The following is an 18,331-nucleotide window of genomic DNA, read 5'->3' on the forward strand; positions in this document are numbered from 1 at the left end:
TCATTAGTGGACATACCCAACTGAGTGGTGCGTCAGTTTTCTCTGTCCTCCCATGAGGTTGTTATGATCCAGCTAAGCATGTTTTCCTCCTGCGGGTCTTCCCGTGGTGTCCTGCACGCCTTGATAGAGGTGCTCACTGCTTAGATAGCTCCCTTCTGGTTCGGGTTAAGAGGGTCGTCAAGGTTCGGGAGGCTGCCGCGCCTAAGAGATGCAGCTGTGCATGGGTGTCCAGTATTTGGCGGGGTGAGAGGTTCCTTCAAAGAATAGTTCATGTGGTTAGCGACGCAATCGCGGAGGAGCGCCTGGAAGTTTGAGCTTGATGGACGGCGTCCTTGCTGTACTCTGAGGCGCAGTGGTCTCCAGCTTGAGAGACTGTAGGCTTGCTGAGGAACTTGATTTTCAGGGATGGGGGCTTTGCCTTGTCAGGGGGTGGAAGAGGCGCGTCGGACATCTCGAATTCGGCGTCGTCGTGGGCTATAGAGCAACTGTTGTAGGAAGGCGAGGTAGGTTCATTCTCCTCGTTGGAATTATAGGCGACAGGAGAATCGTCGAGATGGTTTGGGATAGCTCTTTCTGATGCCGGAAGATGGTTGGGGTTTGAGGATGGATCTGGCTTATGGGTAACAGATATGATGAGTCTGATGATGACGGCGAGTGGGAAATGTGACTGACTCGGCTCATCGAACATTATCGTAGTCGCGAGGAAGGCGCTGTCATTTAGCACGACGCAATCTCGCACAAAAGGATCCAGATACGTTGCTGGATCTAACAAGGTCCCCTCTGTGGGCATCGAAGCATTCAGCCTGGCGAGTCGAATTGGGACTGCAAATTGCGACCGAATCCTCTGCACGAATACCATACTCTGCGGCCAATGCAGGTGACACTGCGCTGGAGCGACTTTGCTAAGTGCTGAGTGCCAGAGGGGGTGCTGAGATGTGGGACTTTAGACCAGCCTGGGTTGTGTACACCTTGTCACAGCCTTGGAAGGGGCATAGTATTGTTGGATCCAGATGCCGAAGGATGTGGCCGTATCAGACAGTCTTGGGTGCTGAGCTTTGCTGAGAGGAAAAAGTTGAAATTCAGGAAATGGTGGGTGCTAAAGTGCCTACACACCTGAACACCTGAGTGCCAGGAAAAAGGTTTGAATTCTTGGAGTGCCTGTCGAGTGTGTGACTTGCCTATCTGCCCTGCACTGCTGCAGACTGCGCTGTGACTAGCACTGACTGCGGTGCATTCCCTCAAAGGTCCGATCCAAAGTTCTAAACCACACTTTTCTTTGTCCATTTTCTTTGTGCCTACGACTGTTTGACACCACCCCTTTCCTTGTCTGTGGGAGGTCACACAATAATCAGAGTTCACATACGGGGCACACACAATGTCGGAGTTCACACACAATGCCGGGGGCAAAAGAGACGGAGCAAGCAACGTCGGGGTGCACAATCAGAGTGAACACTGTCGGGATAAGCAATCCCGGGGCTGAATATGTCAAACACGATCTCTGCCCTCTGCCCTCTACCTTCTAGCCTACGCTGGACTACCCTCGAGTGTGGTTGATCGCCAAACTTTTTGACTTTGGTAACTTTACTGCTTGAAAGTCCCGTTCTTGGTGGCATTGTGGCTGATGGTCTAGTCATAGAAACCTACTCTCGTCGACAAATAGCCTGCGTCTCCAGAAGAAAATCTTACTCGTCTCGCTGATGCCGGAATTCGGCTCGATCGTGAAGCAGACAAGTGCAACAACTGCGGAAAGCTCGGTCACACTACCAAGCGTTGCCCCGAAGAAAGAATCGCAAGTGTTCAGCCTACTGTTACTTGCTCCTTGTGTGGTGAGGAGGGTCATCGTGTTCGAGACTGTGGCTGGGAGCGTGGTGGTCGTGCCTGCAAAATCTGCGAGTCTGAGGAGCAGTTAGCCAAGGTGTGTCCTGTCCCTACTATATCTGTGGCCAAACCAAGACTGACATGATGCCATAGGACTGTCCAAACAAGGAGATTTGAGTCTGTCGTAACTGTGGTGACGAGGACCACATGGCGAAGGATTGCCCTACTCGCGAGAAGAGAACCTGCCGCAACTGTGGAGCCGAGGATCCAATCGACCATTTTGCTGGTCTTTAGGAGAGAGAGTTGAGCTGAATAGTCAAGGAAAGTGAGTGTTGAAGAGACGGTGAGGAACACGGAGCCTCTGTCAAGTGGCATCGGTCAGTCGATCGCCGAATCTGTTTGCCTGATAACCCCTACGTCCAAATCCTACTTTTCCTGGCCGCCTTTTCCTTTCTAAGCTCTGACCATCGCTGTAGGTTGTTCTGCAGCACATATCTCCCGTTTGCGCCCTGCTTCATAACCAAAAACTCGCAGTGGTTGATGTCTCGGAGATCCTCGAAGAATTCCACACTGTAGTGGAATACTGCTTGTCGCGTTCAATGAGCGTACGCGCTATCGGTCTGCGCTCCGAGTCGTAAGCCTCGAACACCAAACACCCCAACCGTACCGGAGTCCTTCAAGGCTAATGCTGAGCTGACCGTCTGGCCTGGTCCTGATCCGATGCCCGAACTGCCCTCGCCTGCCCCCTTGAAAAGGATGGGATCAGCTCTGCCGGCTCTCCCAGCTGTTTCCTATACGCGTGTCATGCTTTCGTGCAGCATGTTTGTCGCCATATAACGATCATCATTCATACACTCATACACTCGAACCGACCCGATGCCGATTCCGCCCACCAAAGCGTTCAACAACAGCATCTCCCAAGCCTCATATAGGCGTCTACACACCTCCACTTGCTCGTGGACACACGCGGACACACTCTCTCCCAACCCTCTTCCACGTCCATCTCGTAAACGGCTTGTGGTCGGCATAACGAAGTTGATCTTGAGCAGTAAAGCAGTCGGAGGGAGCAAAGAAATCGTCTACTGCCGTGGGAAAGCCAAAGGACACCATCGTCGCCGATGCTATTCTAGTGGGGGGACCCGAAGATGTCGATGCCACGGTCGCAGCGGCCGAAGCAGCATTTACAGGACCGCGGAGCACATTTACAGGAGCTTAGCGCCCTGAATGTCTGCGACTTCTGGCAGATACTATTCGCCCTGCTTCTCACGTCTGAAACCCGTTGCGACGCCGGACCCCGAAAAGCTTTCTGCCCATGAACGCGAGTATCGATACTTTGTTGCCGCCCAAAGACTACGGCGACAGGTGGCAGACCATCTCGCCATCTCGGCCGACGGCTGGGTGCCCGAGGATGCTTGGGGTGCGGAGCAACTGCAGCATCGGCAGCTCTATTCCAACGTGGTGCAAGCCATCACGAGCACCGAGGATCCGGACCACGACGCACCGATCAAAAGCGAAAGGGAGCTGAAAGCGATCTGGCGGTTCGACTTATGAACCTGGGAATATAGGTTCAGGAGGGGGAGTGATCGCATTACTCACTCTGTATATTGTACACCAAAGGGAGAAAATTTTCTTGGTTGAATAGATAGCTACGCCTATACTATCCAGCGGGTTCCATGCTGCATCGGTGGTCATGTCGAGGGCGCCGTTTTCCTGGCCATGAACCTCCAGGGATGGTTCTCTGTGACTTCAAGCTATGAGAGGAAGATGTCCCGAGCCCGTATGAGTCTAGCGAGGTTTGAATATGACGATAACGCTAGTGCAATAGCATTTTGTAGTAGATGATAGTATATTATGCACGAAGTAACCAGCATCGTTCTCGCCCCCATTCGATGGATTTATCGACCGATATCCTGTTCGTCGTTACAGTCGTGATATCCTGTTCGTCGATACAGTCGTGATATCCTGTTCGTCGTTACAGTCGTGATATCCAGTTTCTCGTTATAGCGTGATAGCCTGTGAGCGTGATATCGAGTTCCTCATTATAGTCGTGATAGCCGGTCCCTGGCACGTCCCCGTGCAACCCCTTTTGCAAACAAAACCAAAAGCTCCAGCACCGTCAGTCTGTAGCATTTGCCGTGGTATTTCTTCCGGCAAGGATCTCTTGCCTCGCCATCGCGGCCGCAATGGTCGCAGCGTCGTCCGAGGACGCGACCTCACGCACCTCGGCGACGACTTCTCCATCCACACTCACTGTGCAGCGGTACAACTTGTCCCCCGCGGGGCCATACCCGTCGACTTCAGTGACGTATTTGATGGATGCGGGCGCCCCGACAAGACGAACGAGGGCTGACCTCGGATGTTCGGTGTCGACGGGCTGCGCACAAACACGCCGCAGGTAGTCCCAGATGCCGAGCCGCTCCAGGAAGCGCTCGCACGGCTCCAGCTCGCCGTGCGAGTCGACGAAGATGGCGCCGATGACACTTTCGATGATGTCGGAGAGGAATTTCTCCGGCCTCAGCCGCGCGAGCTCGGCCCACGGGTAGAGCGGCTCTGTTGCCAGCGAGGTTCGAATGGCGGCCCGGTGCTCTCGGTAGCGCTCGAGACTGCGCTCCCGGGCCAGCGCGACCTCCGGGCTGTGGAACCGCATGTGCGCCCACAGGTGTCGTCGCTCGCGGCGCACCGTGCTGCTGAACACACCCTTCCCCTCGCCGCTGGGCCGCCTGTCTTCTTCAATGGAGACGACGTCTTCGTCCGAGGACAGTTCGAGGCAAAAGAAGCCGAGCAGGGCGCCGTTGACGATGGCGGCCTTGATTCGAGTCATGTCGCCCTGGGCGAGGTCCAGCTGGGCCAGGTGGGAGACAACCAACATGTCCAACACGGCATCGCCGAGGAATTCCAGCCGCTGGTAGGATTCCGTGTGCACGTCTCTCTCGCAGGTGGGGTGGGTCAGAGCCTCGAGCAAGAGATCCTTGCGGAGGAACCGGTATCGCAGGATATTCTCCGCTTTGACGACAAAGTTTGTCAAATCAGTGGCGCCGGCGCCGGGACGATTGGCTTCGAAACTGGACAGCGCCTCAAGAGGGCGCAAGTTGGGCAGGAAGGTGTTGATGCAGGCACCGGCTAGGTCGATCCCTCCGTCAACATATGCGGCTCCAATCAAAGCTTCGACCACGTCCGCCAGGACCTTTGAGCTGAGGCGTCTTCCCTGCTTTGGACGAGGCCCAGTCCTCATGCTGGATATGCGAGGATAGCGGTCTGGCCCCATGCGCACGGCGTCGGCGATGATGAAGGCGTCTAGGCCAGTTCGGATTGCCGCATGGGCGAGAGTGTTGTTGGACGTTATCTTGGCCCGCGAATGCGAGAGGTAGCCCTCGTGGAAGCCAGGATGGTCGAGGAAGAGCTGCCGACTAACAATGAACTTGAGGACCGAGTCGCCAACATGCTCCAGCCGCTGATAGTTGGTGACCCACTCCGCCGAAGGACAGCTGAGCGCCGTGACGACCAGTCCGATGTTAGTAACGGAGACTGAACGGAGAACGGTCGTGCACAGTTCCTGTGCAACTAGATATACCTCCAAAAACTGGAGCACGGCGGGAATGAAGAGGCCGAATAAAGCCGAATTAATGTCCAGGGCGTCAACGGTCGCATCTTTTGCCGGGAATCGTTGGGTTCGACCCTCAGCATCCGAAGGAAAGCCCGTGGACAGCGTGGCCGGACGGAGAAAGTGCCGTCGTCTCAACAGCGCCGTGCACTCGACCTCGACAATGGATTCTTGTGGAGAAATCACCTGCACATGCCAGGCGCGGAAGATGAACGGCTGACCGGACAATGAAGGAGTTCGTACAAAGCCCCGGCAGGGTAGGTCTGTGCTGAAATGATCCAAGGCCAACCTTCGCGCCTGGTTCAATGCCAGCCATTTCGCTACACCTCCGTCTTCGACATTGGGCGTGAACAGTGCAACGAAGTCATTTCCACGGTCTGGGAGGCGATCAGAGTGAACTGCTCGCCGTAGGAGGTCTGTCGCTTGCCTCATGTCATCCACAGCGTCGGGTGTCAGAGAGCCTATTTTCCTCGGTTTCCCCAGTCTGATTATGACATTGACGCTCTCGTCGCAGAACATCTTGATGGGTTGTATCAACGGTATTTTTGACGGCGTCGTCAGAGAATATTCGAACACAGTTACGGTGCTGCCGCCGTCTGTGCTCTGCGCCTGGAAAATGACATCAGTTCTGTGCAGGTCGGGGGCCGTCCAAGCCTGAGCCTGTTCAAACCAGGGGTCAAACTGTGCGTTGACTTCCACTACTGGCGGGAGATGATTGACTTGATCAGCCGCCAATGTACTTTCATCTGTGAGAGGAAGAAGGTTATCGTTCAACAAACCCGCGTCAAACAGTGCCTGGTAAGCTTGAAAGGCGGCATCTTTCCTCGCCGCCTGCTTAGTTTGCCATGCTGTGCATCCGTGTGCTTGCCGCACGGAAGCATTAATACAACTAGGAAGGGTCACAGTCGCCGTGAATAGGCCCGTCCGCGGGTCTTGAGTGATGCTAAAGGTAGGCTGGTGATCGACGTAAGGCTGCGGAGGTAGCTTGGAGCAGAAGTGATAAAGACGTCCCATTACCATGTCAATAGTCAGTCTTGCCCTTTTTGACCAATGCGTCAGCTCAAGAATACCAGAAGCTGAGTGCCTGTAGAGGGCTCACTTACCCTGTGGAGGGAACGGCGATCACAAACGGGACCTTCTCCTCAGGCTCCTGGTCTTCCACTAAGCAGGTCTGGGCCAATCTGCTCTCATCTTGATAGAGTCGAATCATGTCGGCTTCGAGCTGCTGCCAGAGCGGGACTTTATCTTTGCCCTCAACCTTGCTGTCCACCAGAATGGCGAAGGTAGATTGCTCCTGCCTAGCCCTCCCCCTTCGCTGCAAGAATGATTTGAGGTTTGCGGGGACATCGAAACAGACCACCAGGTTGCAGGCGGTGACATCGATGCCTTCTTCCAGGACATCCGTTGCGATGATAAGGTTCTTAACTTTAGCCCTCAGTTCGGTCAATGCCTCACGCTGTGCTTTCAAGTCCAGCAGTTCAGCCATGGAGTATCGCTTCTTACCGCTGTTCGACAGTCCCACGAATGTCGTGCATCGAAATATGTTCTTCGTCTGCGCGTGCCGTGAGAGCAGAGCGTTTAATACACTGACGGTAGCACGCTGTTTGACAAACACGAGCCCAGAACATCTTTCGGCATCTTGTTCAGCAAGAAATTGTATCAGGCTCTCAGCCTTTGGAGAGATGAGCATGTTGTCCTCGGCGTTGGCAGTCCTACTTAACATGAACGATGACATCGGACCAAGTATCTCGATTAGCTTGGTCTTCTCGGCGGGGGCGAACCCAAGGAGGTATTCATGCTGGGCGTGGAAGCTTTCGCTCAGTGCCTTGATAGATTGTATAATGAAGTAATCGGCAGCCCACGGTCCGAGTTCTTCATAGATATGGTCGGCTCTTCTCTTGAATCTGACCAATTGCTCCTCGTGACCGCCGGCTGGAAGACGTGTTCCAAGGTTTAGCGGATCGGGAGCTGTGAAGTCGTCCCAGTGGGTAACGAGCTTTCGACCTATTCTGCCCAGAAGCAACAGCGCCGTACTTTGGAGTGGACTTGCGGTTAGAGTGGTGGACTCGTATTTTATTGTTTTCAGGACAGGCCTGTGGACAAATTGCAACATCTCGTCTCTTTGCACGCGAGGGGAGCGACAAGTCGCATCCAGGTTCTTTTCTAGGGCGCTATTGGCGTCAATGAGCAGTTTAACTAGGGACTGTCCGAGACCAAACACTGACTCTAATTCCTTGCGCTTCGATTTCACTATTGGACTGGCGGTCAGACCCAGAATGTGAGGCACCGAGTCTGGACCAAAGCGCAGCTTTTTCGGATGGTAGAAATCCTCCATGATCCTGTTCGCCGGGTGTTTTTTGCGGCAGTGATGGGCTGGTTTAGGATGAGTTTCATTCTCCTGAGATGATGTGCTCGGCTCACCTTCGTCGAACACCAACAGAGCCAGCCTCGTCATCTGGACAAAGCCATGCGCAAGGGCGTCGAGGAGGACGGCATGCGTTGAGACCACAATCTGCACACCACTCAATGCCGCGTCCCAAATTCTCTGTTCGCTCCAGCGGTCGACATTGTCGGCACCGAGCAGCAGTTTCGTCCTCGCAGCTGGCAATTGGGATAGCATGACCTCGTGCTGTTGAGTGCACAAGGCCACTGTAGGCGCGAGAAACCAAACAAGCTAGAGTTGTTGTACTCTATAAGCTGATTGCCATCAGGCTGCATAAACTATATCGGTTACCTTGTCCTGAGAACAGCGCTCGAGCTCTTCCTGAATTCGAAGGATTGCTCTATGCATTCAGTCAGCCAGGCCAGTTGGACCAGTTCTTGAGCTGACATTTGAGTCTTGCCGCTCCCTGTATCCATCTAATTCTCGCGGTTAGAACAAGGCTGCTGCGGGCAGATCATCTGGATGTGTATACCACTGCAATGATATTCTGGGCAAGGCTCTGCTCCAGCATCTCCAGCTGATAGCCACGCGGTCGATACTGCCGCCCAGGAGACTCCATTTTGCTTTGGTGGGAAAGCTGATCAAAGAAGATGGTTCGGTTCGGAGGTGTTCTTTGTCACCTACAATATCCATTGTGCGGTCTCACCGCATTCAGCCTTACGCAGACAGCCACGTGTCCTACCCCGCGGCGGGGTACAAAGAGTCAAAGCCTGAAGCTGCACCTCGTCTTCCTGAGCTTCTTCCTGATCCTCTGGCCGTCAATTCTTGGAAAACGTCTTATATATATATTGTGAATATGTCTGGGAACCAAGCATCCCGAGGTCGGGGTGGTGGCCGCGGGCGCGGCGACAATCTGCCCTACCACCCGAGAGGGAGGGGAGGCCCCTCCAGAGGCGGCCAGAGTTTCGGGAGAGGGCGTGGAGGTGGAACACAGTCTGAGGTGGCACTGTTCTCGTAAGCCCTTCCTGATCCTGCTCGCCTGTTTACAGTTTTGATGGACCGAAGCACTAACTGCCCTCCGTCCGCCTCAGTCACGAATCGGGCGGCGATGCCCTACCCGACCGGGCCATCCGGGCCCTCGAGGATAAGATCGAGGCGAGCGCGAAAGCCCCACCGACAAAGACGTCTCCATCCTCCCTGATCGCGAAACTCCCTCCTCGTCCGGGTTTTGGTACTCAAGGAAGAGAAGTATTGCTGTGGACAAATTACATGGCGGTGGCATCGTCCGCCAGCCTCGTTCTCCAGAGATACCACCTGGAGATTTTGCCCGACGGCGCAGGCCAACAGCCCAAAGGAAAGAAAGCGCGCCGACTCGTCGAATTGCTCCTTGAGGATCATTTGGCCCAATACAAAGACAAGGTCGCCACAGACTTCAGATCGACTCTCATAAGCTCGACTAAGATTGATCTTGTTGGAGACAACTATGATGTCGTCTACCGGGTTGAGGGCGAAGACAGTCCCGGGGCAGACGCCAAACACTACCGCATCCGCCTCTCGCACACGGGTTCCTTGACCGTGTCTGAGCTGCTGAATCAGCTCACTTCAACAAACGCAGGGACGTTGCTGGGATCCAGGGAAGAAATCATCCAGGCGCTGAACATTGTTGTTGGACACAATCCCAAAGCCGCTGCAGAGATTGCCTCCATTGGAGCGAACCGGCATTATGCGCTGGACGCGGCAGACTTTGAGAGGTCTTCACTTGGCGCCGGGCTGACCGCCATCCGCGGGTTTTTCTTCAGTGTCCGAGCGGCTACCGGGCGGCTGCTCATGAACATCCAGGTCAAGCACGGGGCGTTTTATGAGGATGGCCCACTCGATCGAGTCATGAGCGCATATGCCGCGAGCATTGGCTTCAATAGACCCAAAGTTGGGAGTTTCGTAAGGAAGCTCTCAGTCAACGTCACGCACATCGTCCGAAAGAACTCGGCCGGCCGGCCGATTCCCAGGATCAAGGTTATCGAAGGGCTTGCCACGCCACGGGACGGAGCCGGGCTGGAACACCCTCCTCGGATCTCCGAGTACGGCGCTGGGGCGAAAGATGTCGAGTTCTGGATGGACAGCCAGGGCGAGACATCGGCATCGGGATCCGCTCAAGGAGGTGGTGGCAAGGGGAAGAAGGGCAAGAAAGCAGGCCCGGCACCTCCCCTCCAAGGACGCTACATCAGCGTCTACGACTTCTTCCGCTCCCGTATGGAAGACTTCCTAACTGCGAGGGCTCGTGCTAATGTGTTGCCAGAATATAACATCGCCGTGTCTGAACCCAAGTTACCCGTCGTCAATGTCGGCAGCAAGGATCGACCATCCTACCTCCCCGCCCAAGTCTGCATGGTCATCCCTGGGCAGACTTGCAACACGCAATTAAGCCCTAGCCAGACGCAGCAGATGATCCGATTTGCCGTCCGCAAGCCGGCACAGAATGCCATGTCCATCGTCACGTCGGGAGCGAAGATGTTGGCTGTTGGCAACAACTCAACACTGGTAAGTCCTCTCGACTCAGAGCGTTTTGGATGCCTGCCATGTTTTCTGACTTGACCAAGGATGCTTTCAACATCAGCATCACACCGAGGTTGCTCACTGTCCCTGGCCGTGTGCTGAATGCTCCCAATGTCAAGTACGCGGGGCAGAAGTCGGCATCGACGAGGTTTGGGAGTTGGAACATGCAGCAGGTCCAGTTCACCACGAAGACGACATTGAACTCGTGGACGTATCTTTGGATCTCGTACCCGTCAGCGCGCGATCCTTGGCGCGACGAGGGAGACTTACAGAAAACAATCACCGCTTTCGCTGCGAAGCTTCGAGAGGTGGGTATAACCTGCAGCGAGTGTATGAAAGGGTTGCGTGTGACGGTCACTCCGGGTAACGTCGACTCCGCGATTGATACGGCGCTCCACAGATTTACATCCAGTCCCCACAAGCCTCCGCCAAAGCTCGTCCTGATCATTCTGCCGGACTACAGTGGGCCGATCTATAATCGGGTCAAGTATGCATGCGACGTGAAGGAAGGGCTTATGAACGTCAATGTCCAGGCTGCGAAGTTCGCGAAGCCCAACAATGACCAATACTTCGCCAACGTGGCCCTGAAGATCAATGCTAAACTAGGGGGCATGAACCAGAGCCTGGACCAACCAAAACTCGGCATCATCGCCGAGGGCAAGACCATGGTGGTGGGCATCGACGTGACTCACCCTTCCCCGGGGTCGTCGTCGACAGCGCCCAGCATCGTGGGCATCGTCGCCTCGATCGACAAATGGCTCGGGCAGTTCCCGGCCGACCTGGCCATCCAGACCGCACGGCAGGAGCTGGTCGCGGGACTCAAAGACTTGGTGAAAGTGCGCCTCGAGATGTGGAAACGGCATAATACCGCGTACCCCGAGAATATTCTGGTCTATCGCGACGGGGTATCCGAGGGGCAGTACAACCTGGTCCTGGATCACGAACTCCCCGAGATCCGCGCGGCCTGCACCGAGGTGTACCCGGCGACGGCGACCAAGCAGGGGATCCCACGCATCACGATCGTCGTTGTCGGGAAGCGGCACCACACGCGGTTCTACCCGACCAAGGCCGAACAGGCGGATCGCTCGTCCAACCCGCAACACGGGACCGTGGTCGATCGCGGCGTGACCGAGGCGCGCAACTGGGACTTCTACCTACAAGCGCACACCGCGATCCAAGGCACGGCGAGGCCCGCCCATTACTACGTCGTCTATGACGAGATCTTCCAGGCTCGCAAAGTCCCCCCGGGCCCCTTCAAGAGTGCCGCCGACATCCTCGAGGACCTGACGCATAACATGTGCTATCTCTATGCGAGGGCCACCAAGTCCGTCAGCATCTGTCCGCCCGCGTATTACGCGGACCTGGTGTGTGACCGGGCCCGGTGCTATTTGAGTGGATTCTTTGACCCGGCGGCGGCGAGCTCGGCCGGCAGCGTGAGCGGGGGCGGAACGAACACACAGGGACCAGACTCCAGTATGGTCAAGATACATCCCCGAGTGCGAGACAGTATGTTTTATATTTAATGGGCGTCGCCGTGTTACACTCGGATGTATAGCAGCTGGATCAGGCAGGGAGGGCAGATGGAAGATCTTTGGAAAATGTCTTTTGTCCGGTGGAAACCGGTCTCTGTTAGTCTCTCTGACGGTCAGGAACTCTTGGGCGGAAAAAAGTTGGCGTCTTGCGTGGATTTGGGTCGATGTCGTGACTATGAACTTCATATGCTTCTGGGATTTGTCGAGACTTATCAGAACATTTAAGTCTGTCTGATGTTGGTGCTCGGTGAAGCCATCAGGTCTTTCGTCTCAATCTTAACCGTAATATGCCATGTGTATGGAACGTATATATATATATTATGTGAATCTGGCTATTTTCTCTCATTCACGTCAAGCCGTCGAGGGGCTCAGCCCGCGAGTGGCACCGCTGCTAAGAGGGGATTTCCCAGATTAGGCAGCGTCGGGGCTTTTCGTGAACCTGCAAAGTCGTCTTGTGTAACGTTCGCGAAGGCATCGAATGCTTGCGAGGCTGTGCAAGATCACGTGCTGTTCCCGTTGCCGAGGAGCGAGGGAGATGGGCATCTTCCCCTCTTGCCGGTGGCACCTCTTGTTGCCCTGCTGTCTCTTGTCTCCCCTCTCTTGCTTTCCTCGACGCGAATCATCATGGTAAGCTGTACGACAGGGGGAGGACACGGGCCTGGGAAGGCAGATGGGCCGGGGGCGGGAGTGTGAGGTTTCATCTTTGCTTCGGTAGCTACATCCTTTGGCGTCCAGTACGTCGTTGAAAAGATAGCTAGAGAAGAGCTGGCAAAGTGAAATTGAAACCGCCGAGGCCCATCTACAAGACCGCTCGGACATGTCGCCGTTCCCTCGCAGTGGAAGCTTTTCAAGCTGCAGTGTAGCAAGCGGAGTGCAGATGGTGTATGCCGTGGGAGTGCGGGTTCACAAATACACAGATCCGCTACACGTTCACGTCTCCAGGGAGATCCCTCTTTGCTGTTGAAGTGGTCATTCACGTTGACGCCGACTGCATACGCCAGGTTCTTTTGTCTGAGGCGATGCTGCGGACCCAGATCGATCTCCAACAGAGATGACGAGCGCCGTGATTAAACACTGCACCTTTGAACCACCTCCGTGGCCTAATCGGGTGGAAGGCAAAGACATCGGAGAAGAAAGAATAGGAAATCCCAGCAGCAGGCCAATCCGCGCTTCGGGAACGAGAGCCTCGCGTGGGCGAGAACGAATAGAAAGACGGGAAAAGAATCAACAGGGGCGTTTCCCTTGTACTGCATTAGCGATTCGATTGATGCAGGAGAATGCGCGCTCCTCTCCCCAACGAAACGCAATGTCAAGGTTGCAACCCGAATGGACGGCACGGACTGAGAGAGCCAAGCGTTTTGACTGTCAGGTAGGCCTTGCATAGTACTCTCAACGGGGCGGCCAACGCCAGGACGCCCGACGATGGTCGCCGAGCACAGCTCCCTGCGCCTGCTGAATCGTGGCCGCAGTGACATTCTTGTCTGAGGTGTAGTCCCACCGAGTCGTCTCTTGTTGCACCATTCCCATCTCTTACGGCCAGAATCCGGGTTTCTCTGGACTCCTGAAACTCCAAGCCTTGTTCAATCGTCCCCTAATTCTCACAGAGGTCGCCGGTTTGCGGTCGGAAATCAAAGGGGCAAGGGTGTCTTGGTCTAGGGCGCAGGCAGGATGGCAGATCTGTTGTGCGTTGCAGGACTTGCACTGGCAGTGGCATTAGCATGAGGCCGCAGCCCAGACATCACTTTGGGGATTGGTGCCGCTTGCATGCCTAGGATCGGTGTCGACCTTGCAGCCCGCTGGCTTCGAGAACGGACAACGGCGTCGCGTGTCTGGCCCCCTCGGCGTCTCTGCTCCTGCTCCTTGTGTCGCTTGCAGGGAACTGGTAGTATTCCCACCTCGTTGGCGTGAAGGCACAATGGTACAAACCGGTCACCAAGGTAGGCAAAATCTGACGTCTTCTCGGTGGTATGTAAAGGGGACCTTGCGCATTCTCTCTTGCGGATGGTTGTTTGCAATCATCCTCTGGAATGCGCAGAAAGGTGAACGCTTCGCCGGTAAAGACGCGGCCAAACGTCTAATCCAGACGCGATGGCGCCAACTCCTGAAATGGCACAAGGCTGGCCCTGGAAGCCAGCCTTGTGCCGAGGTTCGTTCCGCCTCACCTGCCCAAAGCAGCGAGTGTAAACAACAGCATGTGAAAGTGAATGCGCAGCTGCGCTTTCGACCAGCGCACAATGGAGCATCTCCAACCACCTTTTGTCTTCATGTTGAATACGGAAGAGATCACTCCTGATGCGGGTACAGCACTAGCTCGATCAAGTCCTGAGCACTCAAATGCACATCGTCCTCGATCTTCATGCCCAAAGCGATCCTGACTCCCCGATCCTCTCGAAATGACAACACCGAGCCTTCAAAGTCCTGAGGAAGGACAAAGTTCACTTCAACAGAACTCAATGAAGACGCCTGCGAACATGCCCGTCAGAGCTGCAGGACACTCAACTGGGGAATAGACCGAGGAGATTCGATCAGCGGAGGACCGACAGAGTGTTGTTCAGAGGAAAATTAGGTGGGCTTTCGCTCAGCACAATGTCTTGACCTGAATATCGCACATGCCGGAGGGTACACACGATCGACCGCAAAGCTGCATGAAATTAGGAGGGACTTGAAATTGCTGCTGACATGAGTCGTCCGTCCTAGGGTGAGCACCAGTGTGGTTTTGCCTCGCAGCGAAAGGCTCCGTCCGCCCTTGGATCTTCCTCCGCTGTTCTTCCTCCCTCGTTCGTCCCACAGGTCCTTGCCTGCGCAGGCATTCGGCGTCTTTGAATACTGCCCCCTTCATTCATGTCCAAACATACTTGCAACCGGCTTCATCACATGAGCTCCAACACGGCGCTACTGCTGGCGGCCCCCCAATGCTCGGACGTCAGCATATTGGAGGATGCTTCCAAGTGCCGTCTTCGACGTTGATGATCGGTGTTGTCTGCAGCCTCGACACAACCCTCGATGCGGCCACCGCGGCCTACCTGTTTCTGTCCCTACTACCAACCATTCGCTGATTATGCTCCGTGCTTGTTCTCGACATGACACCCGCTCGAAGAAGCGGGCATGAGCCACCCCGCAACCTCTCAAGGCTCCGCCCCGAGGTCTCACGGGAAAGAGAAGGAAACACCCGTCAGAAGGGGAGACATCCAGGTTGCACCCGTCTTCCAAGCTTCGGGAACCGGCTGTGCAACGCTCGTCTCACTCGTGGAGCGTTGAAAGAGTCCGACTGCAGGACTTCGGGCGTCGAACACTCGGTGTTGACACTACGCTATAACCTATAACAGGAGGGGGACCGCAGAAAGTAGTCGCAACAGGAGGAAGACTCAAGAAACAATCTAGCAGGCCTAGTGGCAAGAGAGGGGATTGCTCAATCAAATCGCTATACTTCGGAGTATGAAGCCTGGTTTTGTCTAAACTGTGTACACAAATCCTGCCGTTCCGCCTGTCAATGATTGATGTGATGCGTCTGAGTTCCAGGTCCAGACTCCTCCAGACCCATCTGATGGCTACGGTCTAGTCGAGGGAGGTGAGATTGATAATAGTGAGGACGATATCGATAAGGGATAGCGTTTGTGAGTATACGTGAGTATTCAGGAGGGTGAGTAGGTGATTGTAACGGGAGGGAGACCCGAGAGCAGATTGGCAATCTTAGTGGTGAGGAAGAGCACTGATCAAGCAAACCCTTGCGGCTGAAGTAGAGAGACCTGCATAGGAGGTCTTCCGGATGGGAATCGAAAGCAAGATATGTTTTTTTCCAAACTCCTCCTCGTTTGCAGCAGGCGGTGTCTGTATCATGAATGTTTATGAGGAATGGGTGGGCTGGTAGGAAAGTCGGTTTGGGCGGCGCAGGCACCACAGGGTGCGGGAACGAGGCTGAATCGGACGAGGTCCTGCTCTGTAACGACCCATTCTTTTGTTCTGCCTCTTCGTCAGGCGTGGTACCTCATGGAATTGGCCCACGGACAGCGAGGATTGGTGCCCGAAGAGTTTTGTGTCAGGCCTGTCCATGGGCCAATTCCATGAGGCCGCGGCGGTGGACGAGCAACTCGGCTCAGTGCAATGTCCAGATCAGAGAGAGTTCCCACGTACTCTCTACTGAGAAATGCGGCAAGTTACGCATGGGAGGCACGCAGACTGATCCTGACTCGCGAGGAAGACGCCCAAACCAGAGAATGAACGAGGCAGTTGGCGATCTGGTTCCAGTGGCAGAAGGGCGGTGGTGGGCGCAACACTGTCGGCGCAGTGGCATACACATTGGCACAGCCGGGCATCAACGGCACATCGCCGCTGCAAATGCATTGTGTCGGAGGACTTGTGCGTGCCCTTCCAGCCGTGCAGTGGTCCTGATACCCAAGCAGTTTGAAGAGGACGCAGTCCGCGAGTATCAAGGCTGCCAAGACGTAGAATTTCCCAATTGGGCTTTTCATGCACCAACAAGTCGATCCCGTGTAACACCCAAGAGGGCACTGAAGCACGTTGTTGCTGTTAGTTGCCAAGGCGACAGAACAGCTAGCACGCTATGCCGTGAGCTAACGGCGATAGGCTAGCTCTCCTTGAATACCTGCCAGACCGTTGCTCCCGACCTTCATATGCGTCTCAAAGCTGCAATCGATCAACTCCCTGATCCTGCCGTTCAACTCTTTGAGCCTATCGCTGTTGATTACTTGATGGCTCGTCTGTGGTGAGATCACAAGACGATTCGCGCGCACCTGACCCGCAGGACGAAGGGTCAAGGATGCCTCGAAAGTCCGGTGGCTTACACGCTGAGCTACGATCTATGACAGTTGAAACAACAGAGGAAAGTCTATTGCCTCAAATTGAGCAGCAACGGAAGGACTTCTGAACAGCAACGCATTGAGCTCATGGGGCTACTGAAATAGCAAATCGAACAAACAGAACTCACAAGGAAATCGTGAGAGATCTCAAGTTCATGCGTGGCTGGAGAGCATGGGAATCTGCTCCAACTTGCGACAAGGATGTCCGAGCAGCGTGCCCACCATAGTGTGCTGTGGGAACGTGTCCCGATGATTCGCAGCGTCATCACCGTTTCGCTTCTAGACCCGGCGGCTAGATCAACAGGCTATGAGCCCCCTTCAATTCCACCGGCCATGGCTAGCCAGCGAAAGACCGGAGGTCTCCGAGAACACCGCTTTGGCCGCGCAACGACGAAGTGGTGTGCCCGTTTCCCAAATGTACAACAAGAGTTCGATCTGATCATCCACAGGAAAGCGGGCCCGAGGCATCACGAAAGAAGCGCCACAACAACAACTCCGAAGAAGCGCACGCCTTGAAGCTGCAAAAAAGCCTCAGTCGAGTGAGAACAGAAGGTCTAGACAATGGGACTCCCTTGCCACCAAAAAGGCAAGCTTGCCTTCGTCCAGCAGACAGCTTCTATACAGTGAACGCTGCCGCGAAGAAGATCTGTGTTTTTGTGTCAAATGATAGCAGTCCAACAAGCCCCCAACAACAAGATCACTGCCTAACAAACGCGCCTTGCGTTTTGAGTCTCTTTGCTTTTACATCTGAATGTTCATGTGCAGTCTTTGTCGTGGTTCTGTTTCGTGCTGTCTCCATTGAACCTCCCAGTGGCGGATTCGCTCCCATGAAAGACTGAATGGACTGCTGCATTCCCAGCTGATGTTTCCGGTCGACGTTGACATTGGAGGCCAGCCTCCATACCATATTCATGTGCCCTGACCAGATAGCGCATGCAGTGGCCAAAGGAGGGAGCCGTGGTTCGTGAATCCGGAGGTGGGTGTCTGCATACGTATACCGACCGGACCGATGCCAGAAGACCAGCCGCCGGTCCCGGAGTCGATGCCGTTGACACTGAATCGCCGCTCCGGTGCGGTCTGGCCGAGGGCTCCTGTGGAACTCGATCATCAGGCGATGAGTCTTCCGGTTCCTCACCTCTCACCGCCTCCCCCTCCCCCCCCCCTCGGCCCCACCCCCCTCTCCCCCGGAGCGGACAAGTCCTCGATCATGGACAAGGTCGACCTGATGCACTCTCTGCTCACCAGCCCATGTTTTTCCCCGGTAGGAAGACTTGTTTTTAGAGAGAGAGGTGTGCGATACATGTCCTCGATCATTCTACAGGTCATTCTGATCGTGCTCCTGCTCAGCCTCAGAATCGTTCCATGGCACAAGACTGATATTCATCGTACTATCCAGAGAGAAATTCATTATGTCATTCATTCTTCTACCCATTGCGCCGTCCATTTTGCTATTCATTTTCCTGTTCATTCTTTCCATTCTACCGTGCACTCTGCTGTTCATCCTGCTATCCATACCCCCCAGTCCTGTAGCTGTGCTTCCCCTCCACTGTTCTTGCGTCTAATGTCACGAATCACCATGTAGACGTCCCAGAGCAGATTAGACCTTCAAGTATGCACTACGTTAGCG

The 18,331-nt window shown here is 54.9% G+C and overlaps 4 protein-coding genes across 8 annotated transcripts; 2 read left to right on the top strand and 2 right to left on the bottom strand.

Annotated features, from left to right (window-relative positions):
• Positions 1-268: 268 nt before the first annotated feature.
• PV07_08814 (uncharacterized protein) lies at positions 269-2,027 on the bottom strand (the record flags this gene model as incomplete). Its single annotated transcript, XM_016396008.1, has 3 exons — positions 269-780; positions 1,645-1,895; positions 1,960-2,027. The coding sequence occupies 3 exons, from the start codon at positions 2,025-2,027 to the stop codon at positions 269-271; spliced, it is 831 nt and encodes a 276-aa protein (XP_016245864.1).
• A 1,756-nt stretch (positions 2,028-3,783) lies between these two features.
• Positions 3,784-8,636, bottom strand: PV07_08815 (the record flags this gene model as incomplete). 5 transcript variants are annotated; one of them, XM_016396009.1, is made up of 7 exons in its annotated part: positions 8,335-8,636; positions 8,250-8,278; positions 8,154-8,202; positions 7,841-8,093; positions 7,645-7,792; positions 6,523-7,590; positions 3,784-6,458 (listed from the first exon to the last, which is right to left on the bottom strand). In XM_016396009.1, the coding sequence occupies exons 1-7, from the start codon at positions 8,419-8,421 to the stop codon at positions 3,935-3,937; spliced, it is 4,158 nt and encodes a 1,385-aa protein (XP_016245865.1). In that variant the 5' UTR covers positions 8,422-8,636. The 5 variants fall into 5 exon arrangements, with proteins under 5 accessions (XP_016245865.1, XP_016245868.1, XP_016245866.1 ...); XM_016396012.1 differs by having other exon boundaries at positions 3,935-6,458; positions 7,841-8,202; XM_016396010.1 differs by having other exon boundaries at positions 3,935-6,458; positions 6,523-7,792; positions 7,841-8,202.
• Positions 8,617-12,219, top strand: PV07_08816 (uncharacterized protein). The gene is made up of 4 exons (XM_016396014.1): positions 8,617-8,816; positions 8,894-10,050; positions 10,099-10,340; positions 10,400-12,219. Exons 1-4 carry the CDS (start codon positions 8,659-8,661, stop codon positions 11,876-11,878), a joined length of 3,036 nt encoding a protein of 1,011 aa, XP_016245870.1. The 5' UTR covers positions 8,617-8,658; the 3' UTR covers positions 11,879-12,219.
• Positions 12,220-16,555: 4,336 nt separating this feature from the next.
• Positions 16,556-17,307, top strand: PV07_08817 (uncharacterized protein). The gene has a single exon (XM_016396015.1). It carries the CDS (start codon positions 16,906-16,908, stop codon positions 17,218-17,220), a length of 315 nt encoding a protein of 104 aa, XP_016245871.1. The 5' UTR covers positions 16,556-16,905; the 3' UTR covers positions 17,221-17,307.
• Positions 17,308-18,331: the final 1,024 nt, after the last annotated feature.

The sequence above is a fragment of the Cladophialophora immunda genome, assembly GCF_000835495.1.
Source record: "Cladophialophora immunda strain CBS 83496 unplaced genomic scaffold supercont1.5, whole genome shotgun sequence".
Lineage (NCBI taxonomy): Eukaryota > Fungi > Ascomycota > Eurotiomycetes > Chaetothyriales > Herpotrichiellaceae > Cladophialophora > Cladophialophora immunda.